The following is a 14,318-nucleotide window of genomic DNA, read 5'->3' on the forward strand; positions in this document are numbered from 1 at the left end:
GGTCTTCTCTGCTGAGCCCACCCCTGCTCCAAAGCGCTCACGGCATAAAAAGAAAAGCCAAACGGGCAGAAGGGGAAAACGCATTAACAGAGAGACTGTATCCAGCAGCACTGCCCAGCTCCCCCCTGTGCCAGTCTCCTGCACTACCTGCCTCCGTCAGGGCCGGCTTAAGGATTTTGGCGGCTGAGGGTGCAGTGCGGACCGAGGCCCCAGCAGTGATGACCAGGGCACGGTCACCAACGCTGGGGCACAGTGCCCTGCACAGTCAGCCCGACCCTGGGCCGCGTGTCCTGCTGGGGCACCAGCCGTGGTGGAAGCGACCAGCACCAGGGTGAGCCGGCGCCTGCCCACTGGAGCTGCGTGCGCTCCCCCAGCAAGGCTGCCGGGGCCCAGGGGCTGCCGAGCTGCTACGTTTCCATCTGCGCAGTCTAGCACAGAGCCCAAGGAGCTGGTTGGTCAAGTGGTTTGACTCAGAAAGGCCTTGGGGCTGACAAATGTGAATGCAATGCTCTAGAAAAAACCTTTTCCTTAGTCTACCTTGGACTTGGGACAAGTGAGGAAGCCTGTCCAAGGCAATCCCTGCGATGGGGAAGGAGCATGAGCATCGGTGTGGGCAGGCTCTGGCTGTGCCTCTGCATCGCACCCTCTCTGGAGTCTCCATGGGATGGTGCAGCCCCACAGGATGGTGCAGCCCCCCAGGACACGAGGACCAGCCCTTTCCTGCTCAGCCTGCACCAGGCTCCATGTTTCCCAGGCGCTGGAGAGCTGCGGCAGCCAGCGGCTGGCTCAGGTGGACAGCCACACTCACGGAGCTGCTCCAGACACTCATGAGGCTGGAGGAACCATGACCAGCAGTGCTGGAGCCAGGCTGGACAAGCACAAGCAGGAGGCCCCAAGTGTTATTGGATCAGAGATGCAAAACGAGAGCCTCTCCCCTGGTTATTGGCCTGCCCCATGCCTGCGCAGGGAAGGTGCTCTCCTCCAGCTCAGGGATGTCGGGAGTTACTTCATCAGCAAAGAGCGGGGCAGATCCCAGCAGTGAGGAAGGGCTGGAGAAGCACCACTGCTCTGCACTCGGGGTGGGAGTGCCTACAACCAGATTGCTGCTATCAACGCTCCAGCAGTGACCTCGCAGGGACATCTGCCTTTTGCCCCATGCAGCAAGCTCAAGCACCCCCCCCCATCCACTCTGCCTTCATGAAACTGGAAAGACAAGTGCCTCCAACCCCATCCCTCTTCACCTTTTTCCTTCAGTATAAACTGCTCTTTAGAACCCCTCCCCTTTGGTCTCTAGACTGATTTACAAGAGACCCTTTCTCTTCTCCACTCCAAACTAGACAAAAAAGACCATATTCTCTCCCACTGCCCTTGGTTCATCACCCCCCAAAACGTGCAGCCCCGTGTCTGAAGGCACGAAGACCCTGCGTCAGCTTCCAAGCCCCTGTCCCAGTCCCCGCTGCAGGTGGGAACCAGCAGCAGCCGCGTGAGGACTGAGCGTGCTGCGCCCCTCTGCAGGAGGCCGTCCCTTGCACGGGCAGTCCTTCAGCATCCCGTCCTGCCTGGGCACCGCGTGCTGCGGCCCGGGGTGCTGCCAGTGCCGCCGCTCGGCTGTGCCCAGGCACCACGTCCCGCAGCACCAGCAGGTGGGGTGACCCAGGAGCTGGGAGGGAGCGGGGCCCCCCGTAAGGTTTTTCCCTCCCTCGTGCACGGCTGCGTCGGGGCTCCCCCCCGCCAGCCCGGCCACCGGCCGCTGGCCGCGTCCTGCCCTGACGCTTCTTTTCCCACCCCCAGATCCAGAACCCCTCCTGGATTGGCAACAACGGCGCTGCCTCCCCCGTGCCCGCCTGCGTGGTCCCCTGCGACACGGTGCCCTCCTGCATGTCCCCCCACGCTCACCCCCACGCGGCCGGCGGCGTCTCCGACTTCCTCAGCGTCTCCGGCCCCGGCAGCCACGTGGGACAGACTCACATGGGCAGCCTCTTCGGCACGGCTGGCATCAGCCCGGGCCTCAACGGCTACGAGCTGAACAGCGAGCCAGACCGCAAGACCTCCAGCATCGCTGCCCTGAGGATGAAGGCAAAGGAGCACAGCGCCGCTATCTCCTGGGCGACATGACAGGGTTGCAACCCAGCGCCCTCAAGACACGGAGCGAGCAAACGAGGACAGCCGAAAAAAATCCATCCGCTTGGACTCCAGACAGCCATTTCCTCCTTGGGGATCTGAATGCAGCACTTTTAGCTACCCTAGGTATATAAAGTACATATGTTAACGTAAGTGGAGTGTTTCCAGCACGAACACAGGGACCGCGCAGCTTCCTGGGATCAGGCAGGGAAAGGGAAGTTGTGGAGCAGCAGCTCTCCCAGTGAGGCTTGGTTCGGGATGTGTCCCCCGTCACCATCACCTTTCCAGTGACCTGGGCATTTTTTCTCCCCGCTCCTTTTTTCTGACACCAGATCTGCCTTTCCAAGCAGCAAAAGCCAGCTGGCATTTTTAGGGGTCTCCCCCGTGCCCCCCGCCAGGCGCGCACACACACACACACACACACTCAAACACACACACACACGCATGCGCGCGCACATCTTCCCCTCCCAGCCTGTCAGCAGCGTTGCTCGGCTCTGCCCGCGACAGGGGATGGGATGGGGACTCTTGCACCAGCAAAGAGACACTGCCCTGGCTGCTCCCGTCTGCTGGGCGGGAGGCTTGGCTTCCCACGGCTGAACGGGACAGGGCTGGGGCGATGGCCGAGGCTGGATGAAGGCGACATTGCTCTGTCTCCTTCTGCCCTGCCTCCTCTCCGTTTCGCACAGTCTTAGATGAAGCAAGAAGCCGTAGAGGCCCTAAGGACGCGAAGCAAGGCCGCTTTCCCTACCACGCATGGTGCTACCACGGTGTGAGCCTTTGTCACCTCTCCGGTGCCGCAGTCTGAGCTAGGCAATGACCCTGGGGGGTGACGACTTCCCAGCCTGCTTTCAGGTGACACCGCAGTGAGCGCCCCAGGTTCACTTTGCTCAGGCCACAGTCAGTGCGTGGTGGGGCAGGGAAACGCTCCCTCTGGCTTTTACTGAGTCAGGAATTACTGTCCCCGTTTAGAGCCAGACCCCGTGGGAGGACAGCGCTGTGCAAATCCGCAGGTCCCCAGAGAGGCAGAGCCCCCCAAGGAGCAGCCCACAGCTGGGCTTGCACGAGGCCACCGAATCCCTCGTGCACCTTGTCCTGGGGTCCAGGTATCTGTAACCTGCCCTTCCCACCGCCCTCAGCGCCAGGCTCCACCATGAACAGCCCCTGTGGGCACTGCTGTGTGAGGGACAGGCTGGGCAGAGACCCAAGGCTGGAAAGAAGGTGACATTGTCCCACCTCCTGCCCCCTTGGGTCCTCCAGGAGGATCCAAGATCCACACGAGCGCAGGAAACCCAAGAACTGGCCTGGCTTGTCTGAGTCCACATCCCTCCCCGAGCGTCCCTCCGAGGGCTCTTACCTCCCCAGCACGTACTAACCGCTGGGTGAGATCTCCTTTGCCAGGCTAATTATCTTCCAAGCTTTTCAGCGATCTCATAGAGCCAGGATAATTTCAGGATTTCCTCTTAGTTCACTGAACTATCACTAAGGACAGGCTGAAGGTCATTTGAGCACCAGCACCCACACAGCCTAGAAAGGGGATGACAAGATTTTAATCCCATAAAAAAAAAGTGTGTCACCTTGCCCTCCCCCCTCAAGCTCAGTACTGGGGGACCTTGGAGTCCAAGGTCCAAGAAAATATAGAGTGGCCTTAGAAAAGGCTTCAAATAAGCTACAACCAAATAGCAGGTTTCAGGTTACTGTATACAGTATAAAAGTATTTCTATAGTACCTAGACATTGCCATGCGCTAGATAAATGATACATCATTGCTAGATAATATGTAATATATATATTTATTGGTGTAAGCAAAGACCAGTAGTACTGTCTCTTTTCTCTCCTGAAAAATGCTGAGAGACACCTTGCTCGGCCCTCACAGGAAGTCAGCGTGCATTTCACCATGCGTAAGAACAGGGCTGCTCCCATCAGGAGCTGGCATGACTTATGTCCAACCTAAACGTTTAGCTGAGTAATTGGGTGTGATGTTTTAGGTGCTGAAAATGATGCTGACCACTGTATCGCACAGCATCACTGTCTAAACCTCTGGGTTTTTTTGGATGCAATGACAGCAACGTTAGTTTAAATTGCATTTAAACAACAACCTCTTCCTTACCTCCATAAGCAGCCCAAACTTCCTTCTGCTAGAAAAAGCCCTTTTTGGTGAACTGAAGCACGCGTTGGCCTTGCTCAGTCTATTTCAAACATCCCCCCACGTGCCCGGCCCTGAGCCAGCCCGAGTGCATCGCGGGGTGAGCGGGGACTTCGTTTCCAAGAGCCCCCCGCCGCCAGCAGCACGCGGGCGCCCCAGCTCGCCTGGCCTCGCGCCCTCGCCGGCGCCGCTGCCGCCTGCCCCACAGCTGCCATCGGGACCTGCGCCATGGGGCCCACTGGAAGGCACTGCTGCCAAGGCCTCCGAGAGCAGCTGGTCAGGCAGCTTTTAAGCTGCGTGCATCTGTATTCACACAGCCTTATTACTTTTTAATTAATTAAAAAGTTTTTTAAACTAGCCATTAAATTAACAAGACAAACTCTATAAACATATATATATATCTATCTATCTCAATCTTAATCTAGCCAACCTGTGGTTACTGCATTTCTCAAGGGTCACAGGGTCAGTGCCATTCCTGCAATCTCGAGTCACCGGTGATGCCTTTTTTAATTATTACTATTATTTTAATAACTTTCATCTCTATTTATGACTTTTTTTTTCTTTTGCTATTTATTTCTTAGTCAGCGTTTTACTCCCGTCCACACGTGGACTCGCGCTTCCCTGGCCCAGACTCCCCTGGAAGCTGCGAGCCTCCCCGCGGCCAGCGCCACAGCGCCCAGCGAGCCCCAGGTTTCGCCGGTGGCAGCGCTTCGGGGCGGGGGGCCAGTTTCCCGGCTCGGCCCAGCACGCCCGGCCGGCAGCGCCTTGGCAAACACTCCGCAAACAAGCAAAGCCCAAAAGATAGCTTCATGCAAAGGGGGTTCAAAAATAATCAAGCGGACGCAGAGACCCGTGTTTATTTTGCTGCTCTGACTGACACAGCCAAAAGCAAACAGGCTGAATTAGAAATGAAACCCAAATGGGCACGGGGGCAGATCCAGACTGAAAGTCATGGAGCCGGTTTCGGCGGTACTCACGGTGCTGCAGGAGGCGGCCGAGCCCCCTTGCACCCTGCTAACTCTTTGCTGGTAACACGATCATCCACTCGCCCCGAATAGCTAGGTAGGTAGGTAGAGCTAGGACTTCTATACTACTGATTTTGAAGGACAGTTTTCAATGTATAATAATATATCAGTTTAGGTGTGCAGTGTTTGAAAGAGAGACTGGGAGAAAGAAAGAAAACGAACCTCAATCAATATTATTGTTTTTGTTGTAAAATATTGTAACCTTGTATAAACGCAAACATTTTTTTTCTTTAGCTTAATGGCCTGGGGTAGAACATATTAAAAAAAAAGTTTTAAAAAGTTCAGGAAAAAAAAAGAATAAAAACATTATTAAAAATGTTGCCATGTGAGGTTTTGTGCCATGCAATGTTAATGCCTATGCAGCCATGTATTACCAGCTCATTACAGTGGAATATTAAAGAAGAACAAACAGTCTTGGAGCTTGGGATTTTTTTAACATTTTTTGGAAGTAAGTTATTGCACTTGCAGCTTTTTTTTTTTTTTTTTTTTTTTTTTTCCTTTGGGGGGAAGGGGGAGGGGCTGGCATTGCTGGGCACCAATTTTTTTTTTTTTTTTCATTTTTTTAAAGGAGTGAAATTGCTGGGAAGGAACCTGCTTCCAGGCCGTCCTGGCTGAAGTGACACAAACACTGTTGTTGTTGTTTCGCTTTGCAATAAACTCCTTGTCTTCTCCCTTCTCAACTGGGATCTGTCTTGTTTGTTCCTGACTCATGACAGATGAAATGTGATCAGAGGGGCCTCCAAAATCTCACGTTAATTGAAGTTGGCAAAAAATACTAACAGTGCCCTTTTGAACTGCTGACACAGTGCAGAATGGATTAGCCGGGGGTAGATTAACAACAGGTGGCAGCTCACGGGCCGCTGCCTCTCCCGGCACAAAGAGGTTGTTTGCAGCCAGCAGCCGGGCGCGGGAACATCCTGCGAGCCAGCGGCAGGCTCAAGAGGGCCTGCAAGGGCCTTGCGGCATCGCCGCCACTGAGCAGAGGGGGCATCAGGACCACAGGAAAACCTGGGGTCTGGGGGGACCTATCTGCTCTTTTTTTCCCACCAATAACCTCAGCTGCGACATCCTTTCCCTCCGGCTCCACAGACCCGCCAGCACTGGCACTCGTACCTTGGATAAGAGCTTAAGTCCCTGCACCCAGACACCGGGGGATCCGATCTGCGCTTAGGCAGAGCTGCGAAGGTGCCCAGCGACCCACTGGGATCAGCAGAGCCCCTCTTGCCTTTCCCTCGGTTGGCCACGAGCATCAGCTTGGCTCAGATGGAGCGTGGCTGTTTTCCATCTCCCAAGGCAGCGGATAATGCAGGTGCTGTTGCAAGCTTATCCATTCCTCTCACTTGCAGAAGAAAAATTCCTTCCCTCCCTGAGCGCTCAAAGCCAGATTCTCCAGATGTTGGCAAAGCTCTGACTATTAACAGCCTAAAGCCAGTTTCATCCTGGATGTATGGGTCTATTTCAGAAATTGCTCCTGATCGGGAAGTTTCCAGGGAAGGATGCAACTCTTGGACAAACAGCTTTAACTGTACTATAGTCAATGATCTTACACTTACCAGTATTTAACCTAAGGTGTAACATTTGCAGAGGCGAAACATTTCTTCTATACCCGTATGAGTGAAGAAGACACCAGGGAGCTGAAAAGTCTCTCTGTAACCTCTAGATAGTGTCAGGACCCAAACTAAAACTGCACTCTTTTGCCAAAGCTACACTTTCCCATTGGGATTACAGGAGGAGTTTAAAAAGGATTAAGAAGTTTCTCACTGGGAGATGCGGCCACAGTGCCTGGGTTAACACGTTCCTTCTCTGCTGGAGAATACAACTCTGAGGCAGGGCATAGTTCGGGCAGTTTTAATGAAAAACAATTTTTTCCTCCTGTAAACTAAACAGATTTGCCTTTTTCCTTCCTCTTTTTAAAAGCAGGTTATTAACCTTTAAGCAGATGGATGTACAATAATCTTCCCATTGGCAAGAAGGTAAAAGCCATGCAAGGTGCATCTATTTCTGGCCAGATGGAGCCCACATGTAAAGGTGTTGCATTTAATCTGAGACAAACAAGTGTTTATTATTTGTGAAAGGATCTTCCACTTTCTCTTGCTTTTCAGTTCATAACCTACTCACGAGGCAAAGCCAGATGCTCCGAGTTAGCAATCTGCCCCTTTTGCTGCAGCCTTGCTGAATTCCTGGATCTCATTTTACGGTGCTTTCTGCGTGGAGCCTTTCCCCTCTAGCCTGTTTCCATATGAAGTGTGGCAAATGGGGTATTGTTCCCTGTCAATCCTCAGCTGCAGGCGCCCAGCGCTAACTGCAGCTAGACACAGCTGAGATCCGGCCTTCCCCTCTAAAGAAAGATTTTACAAAACAGCGACTGGTAAGTTTTCAGAGTAAGGCCAGAACATCAGGTGAGAAAACAACATTTTTCTTGAGTAAATGGCTATATGAACACGCAGGAGGTAAGAACTGTGCATAAAGCCTTTGGCCTGAAAGCCCCAGGTATCTTTCTAAGGTTGGCACTATGGGCACCTGCTAGATGAGCAGTACAAGTGAGATGTCCCCACTGGGCTGGCAGGCAGGTGGGCATCCATACGGGGTACTTTTCAGTCAGCCCCAAGCTTCAGCTTTTAGTTTTACAGGTTCTCATTGCTGCACTGAACCGGGGTGAATGGGGAGGTGAGGGAGCTTCGGCCTTAAAAAGGCAGGGTGCAACAGCAACCAGATCTCATAATCACGCACTGGAACAATTCCTGTGGGTCTGGGTATCCCAAGCTCTTCATGTCCTTACTGGTCAAATGGACCAGCTTTCACCTCCTTCCAAGCACCCTGCTAAAATTTAGGCTAAAAATCCAATCAAAATGACTTAACAATTAACCCAGTATTTTCTTTTTCTTATGACTCTCTAGGAACAGTCACAACTTGGGTTATTTCTCTTTATAGATACTGGTTCTCCCCTTGCCCATCTCATCTGTTGCTTCCTGCCTCCATACAGTCTAACCAGTGCTACAGCACTGATCCAAAGTCATAGATGTACTGAAACCATGTCCAGGTTCCACCGATCTTAGTCCACACAAGTAACTGCAGAGTTGTCATTCCCGCCTGGAACAGAAACACTTCCTATTTTTGCAAGTAAACAGGCATTTGGAATGAATAAAGGACATTTGAAGAATTATTACTGGATCCCTCTCCAGACAAATGAAGACAGCAAACAGGCAACCTTGCAGGGAATACCTTTGAGCTGTGCTGCCTGTTTTGAGTTGGAAAACTCCCGGCGTGCTGCTAGCTCTGTGCCACTCCACTTAATTGCCTCAATTGCCGCTGCTATCCTTTAATGGGAAACATAACTCGCTTTCAAAGCAACCACAAGAAGCTGCGGACAGGGGAATCCTGAAGATCAGCAGAGGTGGGACTGCATTTCAGCCATTTACATCAGACTGAAATTACACAGAGTGCACCAGGAATGTCTCCAAATGACTTCAAGCCAAGGCAGGCTGAAGCATGCCGACACTAAAAGTCAAGGCTAACAGTCCTCTAGCTTGGTCTTGAACTACCCAGAACTCCAAACAAACAGCATTTAAGACAGAGCGTGGTCACATTGCTAAAACACAGGCCTAGGATACTGGTGTTGTATCCTGTTTCGCCCACACAGCTCCTGTAGCCTGGGGTAAATCACGGCTTCTAATTGTCTACTGCAATAACAGGTAAGACACTGGTTTTACTCAAGCAGAAGGACTGTGAAGCTCTATTTATTGTTGTGCTCAGACACAACAGTGGCAAGCATCATAAAAAGAACTTACACAGACCTATATATTGCTCACAATAGCATGAGATACAACTAAGAGATCCACAACTCAGATGTAAAGCAAAAGTGTTCTAGATGATTTTTCTGTTAAGCAAATGTCATCTCTCTATAAGGCAATGTTTGCAATTTGGTTTCTGAGGGAAGAGGTTTGAGATTGACAACCCACTTATGGGAAAACTTTCAGATCTTACAAAAAAATGCAAAGAACACTGTGTTTGGAGTTTTCTGGCAGTTATTGCCAGAAATGAATTTGAGGGGCCTAAAATTTCAAAAAAAAGAAAAAAATCAATACAGGTGGAACATCTGCCTCTTATTTGCTCTGCTCATCTCAACTCTTCAGGACTAGACTGAAGTTAGCAAATGGAACCAGCTCATTTTGTAGCTCACATTTAATCTAACAAGACTGTGCAGGGTCTTTCTGGCGTTAAGTTCATGGAAGAGTTTATACATGGTCTTAATGACTATCTGTACAGCAGAAATGAAGTCACATTTTAGTTCACAAAAGAATGTGCTTTGCAGGAGTCCTAGTAAAATTTAAACATGTAAGTCTTAAAGTAGAGCAATATAAAAAAAATGCATACTTGCTCTGTCTTACCTCTGGCTCAGGTATGTAAAATCCATTTTCTTGTTGGCACTGCCAATTTCAGTTTTTCTTTCCTGTGTTGTGCTGTAGTGTCATAACAACAGTGGTTTTCATTTGCCTCTTCCTGCTTCACCCTGCACCCCTTCCCGTGAAAGGGCTGTTATTCCTTGGGGGACAGCAGAATTATGCAGTACTGATTAACCATTTTCAGATCTTTCCTAAACAAAAGGTGCTCTACATACAACAATTACTCAGGGTACCAGACACTGATTATAGAGGGCACTCATGACAGATCTTGAGGGTTATTTTCAACATGAAAATTGCCCACCTAAATGGATTTTCATGTCTCTCAGTATACCATTTTTCCAGAGTGCTCAACACTCACCAACACAACGTAAAAGCAAAATGAGTGAGAAGTGCTAAGCACCTCTTAAATCCCAGCTCACTATTATGTTGATATCTGTCTTATATGGATTTAGTTTCTAATTTTAAGGCCCCGGAGTTTAAAAGGCCCTTGAATTGAGCTTTCAACACACGGTTAACTAGTTGCTGCAATAAAGCATATCTGAACTGCACCAGTAAAAGCATGATGGGCAGCAGGAGGTTCAAGAGCAGGACCTGGAGACAGCAGGAGAGCAGTAATTGAGAACATTAGGGCTTGTGTTGGCACGTCCTGTAATTAGATAGTGGAGCTGTGGGGAAGGGAAGAGTCAACACATTGTAGGGAGAGTTGGTAACGCTAAAAACGTATCCGTAAGACTGGCAGGATGAGCAGGGCAAGTACTCCAGCACAGCATGCCTCGTGCTATGCCCAAGTAGCAAGGTGTGTCATTAACAGCCCCTTCTCCAGCATGCCACAGAGGGGACAGGCCGCAGCACTTCAGAGCAGAATGGAAACACGGTGCTGCCACTACGCTGAGTTCCACCATTACAGCGACTCAGCCAGAAGCCCTTCCCTCAAAAGCACAATTCTCCAGTGTTTGCTCTCTCTCTTCACAAAAAGAGAAAGGATCTGTTCCCTATTTCTCCACGATAAATAGTACTGTCAAATCTTGGCAGAAAATTAGAGTAACAACTACCCTCTCCAAAAAGGTGACTGGGATAAATTTGTGCACAGAAAACTTCTCTTTCAAATGCAACCACCCCACTCTAGTTACAGGAAAGACAAAATGCCAACAGATCTTTCTATTTCTTTCTGTTTTAGATCATTCTAAAGTACATTATGGATATTCAACTTTAACATAGATTCATCCAGCAAAACACCCTGTTATCGTAATTCTCACCTCTAAATGCGTCCATGGTTCCTTATGTACACCAGTGCAGCTCCAAAAGTGAAATACAACAAATGCTCTTTGAATTTACTTTTTAATATAACAATATTAGCCTTTTTTGATAAAATATATACAATGAAAAGTGAAAAACAATCTTAATTTAATGACTGAAAACAAAACCATTCCAAATTAGACATACGGGTACATCTTATTTTTACTGGTTTTGCATCAAAACCAACACAATTATAAACAAGGTGGGGAAGCAGGGCATTTTACAGATTTGTCAATTGCCCAATTTTGTCCATAACACGAAACAGATAGATAGACATTACCATTTAAATGAGACTGCCATATAAAAGCAGCTGTAAAATGCTACAGCACAAAACATGACAGATACTGGTCACTGGGCATTTTGAGGAAGGGGAATTAGCCCGGGTACTTTGGGATGCAGACAGAAGGACCCATTGCCTCTTACTAACTTGCAACTAGAGACCAATTCAGGAGGCTTTGTTAGGCTATCCCCACCTAAAAATATTCCAGCAACCATTTGAAATCCTCTGTGTCTTTTAAGACTGTGCAAAATGCATAATCCTGGCTTACTGAGAAAGAACCAAGAAACTGCAGCAGCTTCACGGCTTTGTGTAAGGGAGATGTTACAATGCTGTTACACTGGAGAAGGTCTGCCAAACTCAGATCAGCCTCCAAAGCAAGGTTAAAATTCAACAGATTACTATGCTATCACAGCTTCCCTTTTAAAGCAAACTTTGCAGGGGAAATAAACTGGCATCTCTTGACGCTTAAGCACCAGGACATAAACCAGCAGAAAGATTCAGAAAGAAAGTTCACGTGAGCGAACATGAGGGACTGCGAAGGAGAAATAGCCAGCAACAAAGCATTCCTCTATCTTGTAATACCCACTGTGCAGACAGCAGTTGTTGTCACTGCAAAAGCTATCCTCCTACCTTCCTAATACCTCCTCCCACTGCAAGTAAGTGATGAAACAAAGACTACACTGAAAAACAACCCCAGAATTTACTAGTAATTAAACGTTCCCAGAGAATTGGATGATGCAGTTTACAGGCACATCCCAGGGGAGTTATGAAGTGAAGCATCCCCTCAGAGCTATTGTTCCAATATGATTTTCATTCACAGCACATCCACTGCATTGGGCAATAAGATAACTTTTAGTGGGGGTGAGACAAATAGGAGCAGATGTTTCCTGTTTCTAGCCTGGCTTTCATTTGGTTTCTGTCATTGCTGCCTATCCAGTTTAGGAGAGGGGGTGAATTGTGATGCCTAACACTTGTCCCATTGTTTGGGGTTTTGGCAAAATCTGAGGAATAAGGTTGCTCATAGTGTAACAGAAAAACGGCCCATCGAGTAGAAGATCTCTGTAACTGGCAGCAAGAGAAGATTTCAAGAGAAGGTGAATTCACCCTCATCTGGTAACAGACATTTTACCAGTGAAGCCTGAAGAAAGATTTCTTTCTCAGTCCAACTTCGGATCATCTCTAACATCAAAGTACAAGAGGTCCTTTGGTCCGGGCAATTTTATTTCTAATTTTGCTGCATCTAATTTTTAAGTCAGGTTAATTTCAGTTTTGAGAAACAATTCCAATTTTCATTAGAAATTTAAAGTCTCTCTAAAAGCTTTCCTAAGCTGTTTGCTTCAGTGGCAGCCTGTGGCCATGGGTTCTTTAGTTAAATTGCAAGCTAAGACCCAGCAGTTTTTCCAACAGTGCTAATTTACAGGAGTTCAATCTATAAGTGTACATGTGTCTATAAGGTACAAGTGTGTTGCACCTACACACATCCCTGCACATCAAAGCTGGAACTGGGAATTTCTGTAAATTGAAGTGTTTTTACAAATAAGTACTACAACACACTGACTGCTGAAGAGGATGTTCAAATGTTAATTCATAGCTGTTGTTCCAACGTATCACTATGATGTAAAACTATAACCTGACTGCTCCATATTGATAATGAAAAGGAAAAATATAGTCAGACTGAAAGATACATTTTCTTCTTATAGTATGACTAATTTTGACATGTGAGTCACATTCTCTTGCATGGACACAGCAGAAAACCTGAGATTTCTGCAGAAAGAAGAGATGCAGCAACTTGAGTTCTAACCTGCAGGTCTCTGCGCTTTAACGGAGACCATCCTCCTAGCCGCTATGTGTCCCAACTTGCATTAAAATAATTTTCAAGTAATATAAAATACTTTGTTCTTCCAGCCATGTGACAAAATGCAGATTTTTGCTGCTGCTGTAGTAAAAAATAAACATGTGTCTCACTACGCAGAAATAGCCATTTGTTACACAGTTACTTAAGCCAACAATTAAGCTCAGGAGACAGAGGCCCACCAATCCCATAGGAAATAAGCTCATTCCAAAAGACAGCAGCAGACAGTTGCTTCAAATGGATGGATGCTTACACATCAAAGAGGGCTTCAGCACATTCAAAAGAAGAGGTCAGTCATGCCAGTCAGACCACAGAGTGAGATTCTGTTTTATTCTTGCAGGTGCACAGCCTCCTTTGGAGAAAAAGTGTTTGTTTTGACATTTCTGGTAGGACCCATGAATAGATTCAATCCTTTGTATGCAACAGAGAAGCAGTTGTTCAATTTTCCATTACACATTTGCGCAATGTGAAGGGAGAACTGATATACCAGAACACAATGTTAATTCCCATCTCCCTCAGATGCAACCCACTTTATTGCATTATTTTCTTCGGGGCCTCATATTCCTCTTAGCACCTTTTCAGCACACAGGTTTGTCTCACAGCTGCCTTTACAAGCTGCCAATATTGGGAAAGCTCTTCAGTTTCTCAGGAAAGTCATCTTTGTACAGGACAGGGTCAGCCCGGTGCTCCACCACTTTCAGAGGCATGGTCCCGAAGACAGAGGCAAATTTATTGATGCATTCAGATCTGGTGAAAGGGAAAGCAATGTAATTAGGAACCCCAACAACTGGGCTGTTTCCTAGCTCCCACACCAAAATTACCGATAGAAAAACAACTCAGTAACCTTCCCTCCTGATCTTGGAAATACTTCAGCCATGCTGGCTTCTAGTAAATAAAAAGGGAGCCTCACTGCAGAGAAAACTGAAAAGAAGCTGGTGTTCTTTGATTTATCCATTTAATCACAGAGAAGAGCAAGGGGATGCTGGCAGCAGCACATGTGCACATGGAGGTCAAAGCTTCCCTTCTCCCTCCCCCTAGAATTCCAGTCATTCTTAAAGCAATGTACATGCTGTAAACCAGAACAGATTAACTGCCAACATGTCTCTTAAAGGGCCACTGTTGGGTCAATTTGGCTCCTAGCAAAGGTTTTGCAAAAAACAAGCATTTGTGAGAATGGAGTTCTACAGAAATGTTTCTTT

The 14,318-nt window shown here is 48.2% G+C and overlaps 2 protein-coding genes across 3 annotated transcripts in view; one reads left to right on the forward strand and one right to left on the reverse strand.

Moving 5' to 3' along the window:
- The window catches only part of ALX4 (ALX homeobox 4), a 47,636-nt gene extending 41,934 nt beyond the window's left edge, over nucleotides 1-5,702 (forward strand). The window contains exon 5 of the mRNA XM_026093266.2: nucleotides 1,792-5,702. Coding sequence (XP_025949051.1) covers nucleotides 1,792-2,115 — 324 coding nt within the window. The 3' untranslated portion in view covers nucleotides 2,116-5,702. The remainder of the gene's footprint in view (nucleotides 1-1,791) is intronic.
- Nucleotides 5,703-11,012: 5,310 nt separating this feature from the next.
- The window catches only part of EXT2 (exostosin glycosyltransferase 2), an 82,472-nt gene continuing 79,166 nt past the window's right edge, over nucleotides 11,013-14,318 (reverse strand). For both annotated transcript variants that reach the window (XM_064512757.1, XM_064512756.1), the window contains one exon: nucleotides 11,013-13,866. In XM_064512757.1, the coding sequence (XP_064368827.1) occupies nucleotides 13,728-13,866 (139 nt within the window). In that variant the 3' untranslated portion in view covers nucleotides 11,013-13,727. The remainder of the gene's footprint in view (nucleotides 13,867-14,318) is intronic.

This window comes from Dromaius novaehollandiae, chromosome 5 (assembly GCF_036370855.1).
Source record: "Dromaius novaehollandiae isolate bDroNov1 chromosome 5, bDroNov1.hap1, whole genome shotgun sequence".
Taxonomy (NCBI): Eukaryota; Metazoa; Chordata; class Aves; order Casuariiformes; family Dromaiidae; genus Dromaius; species Dromaius novaehollandiae.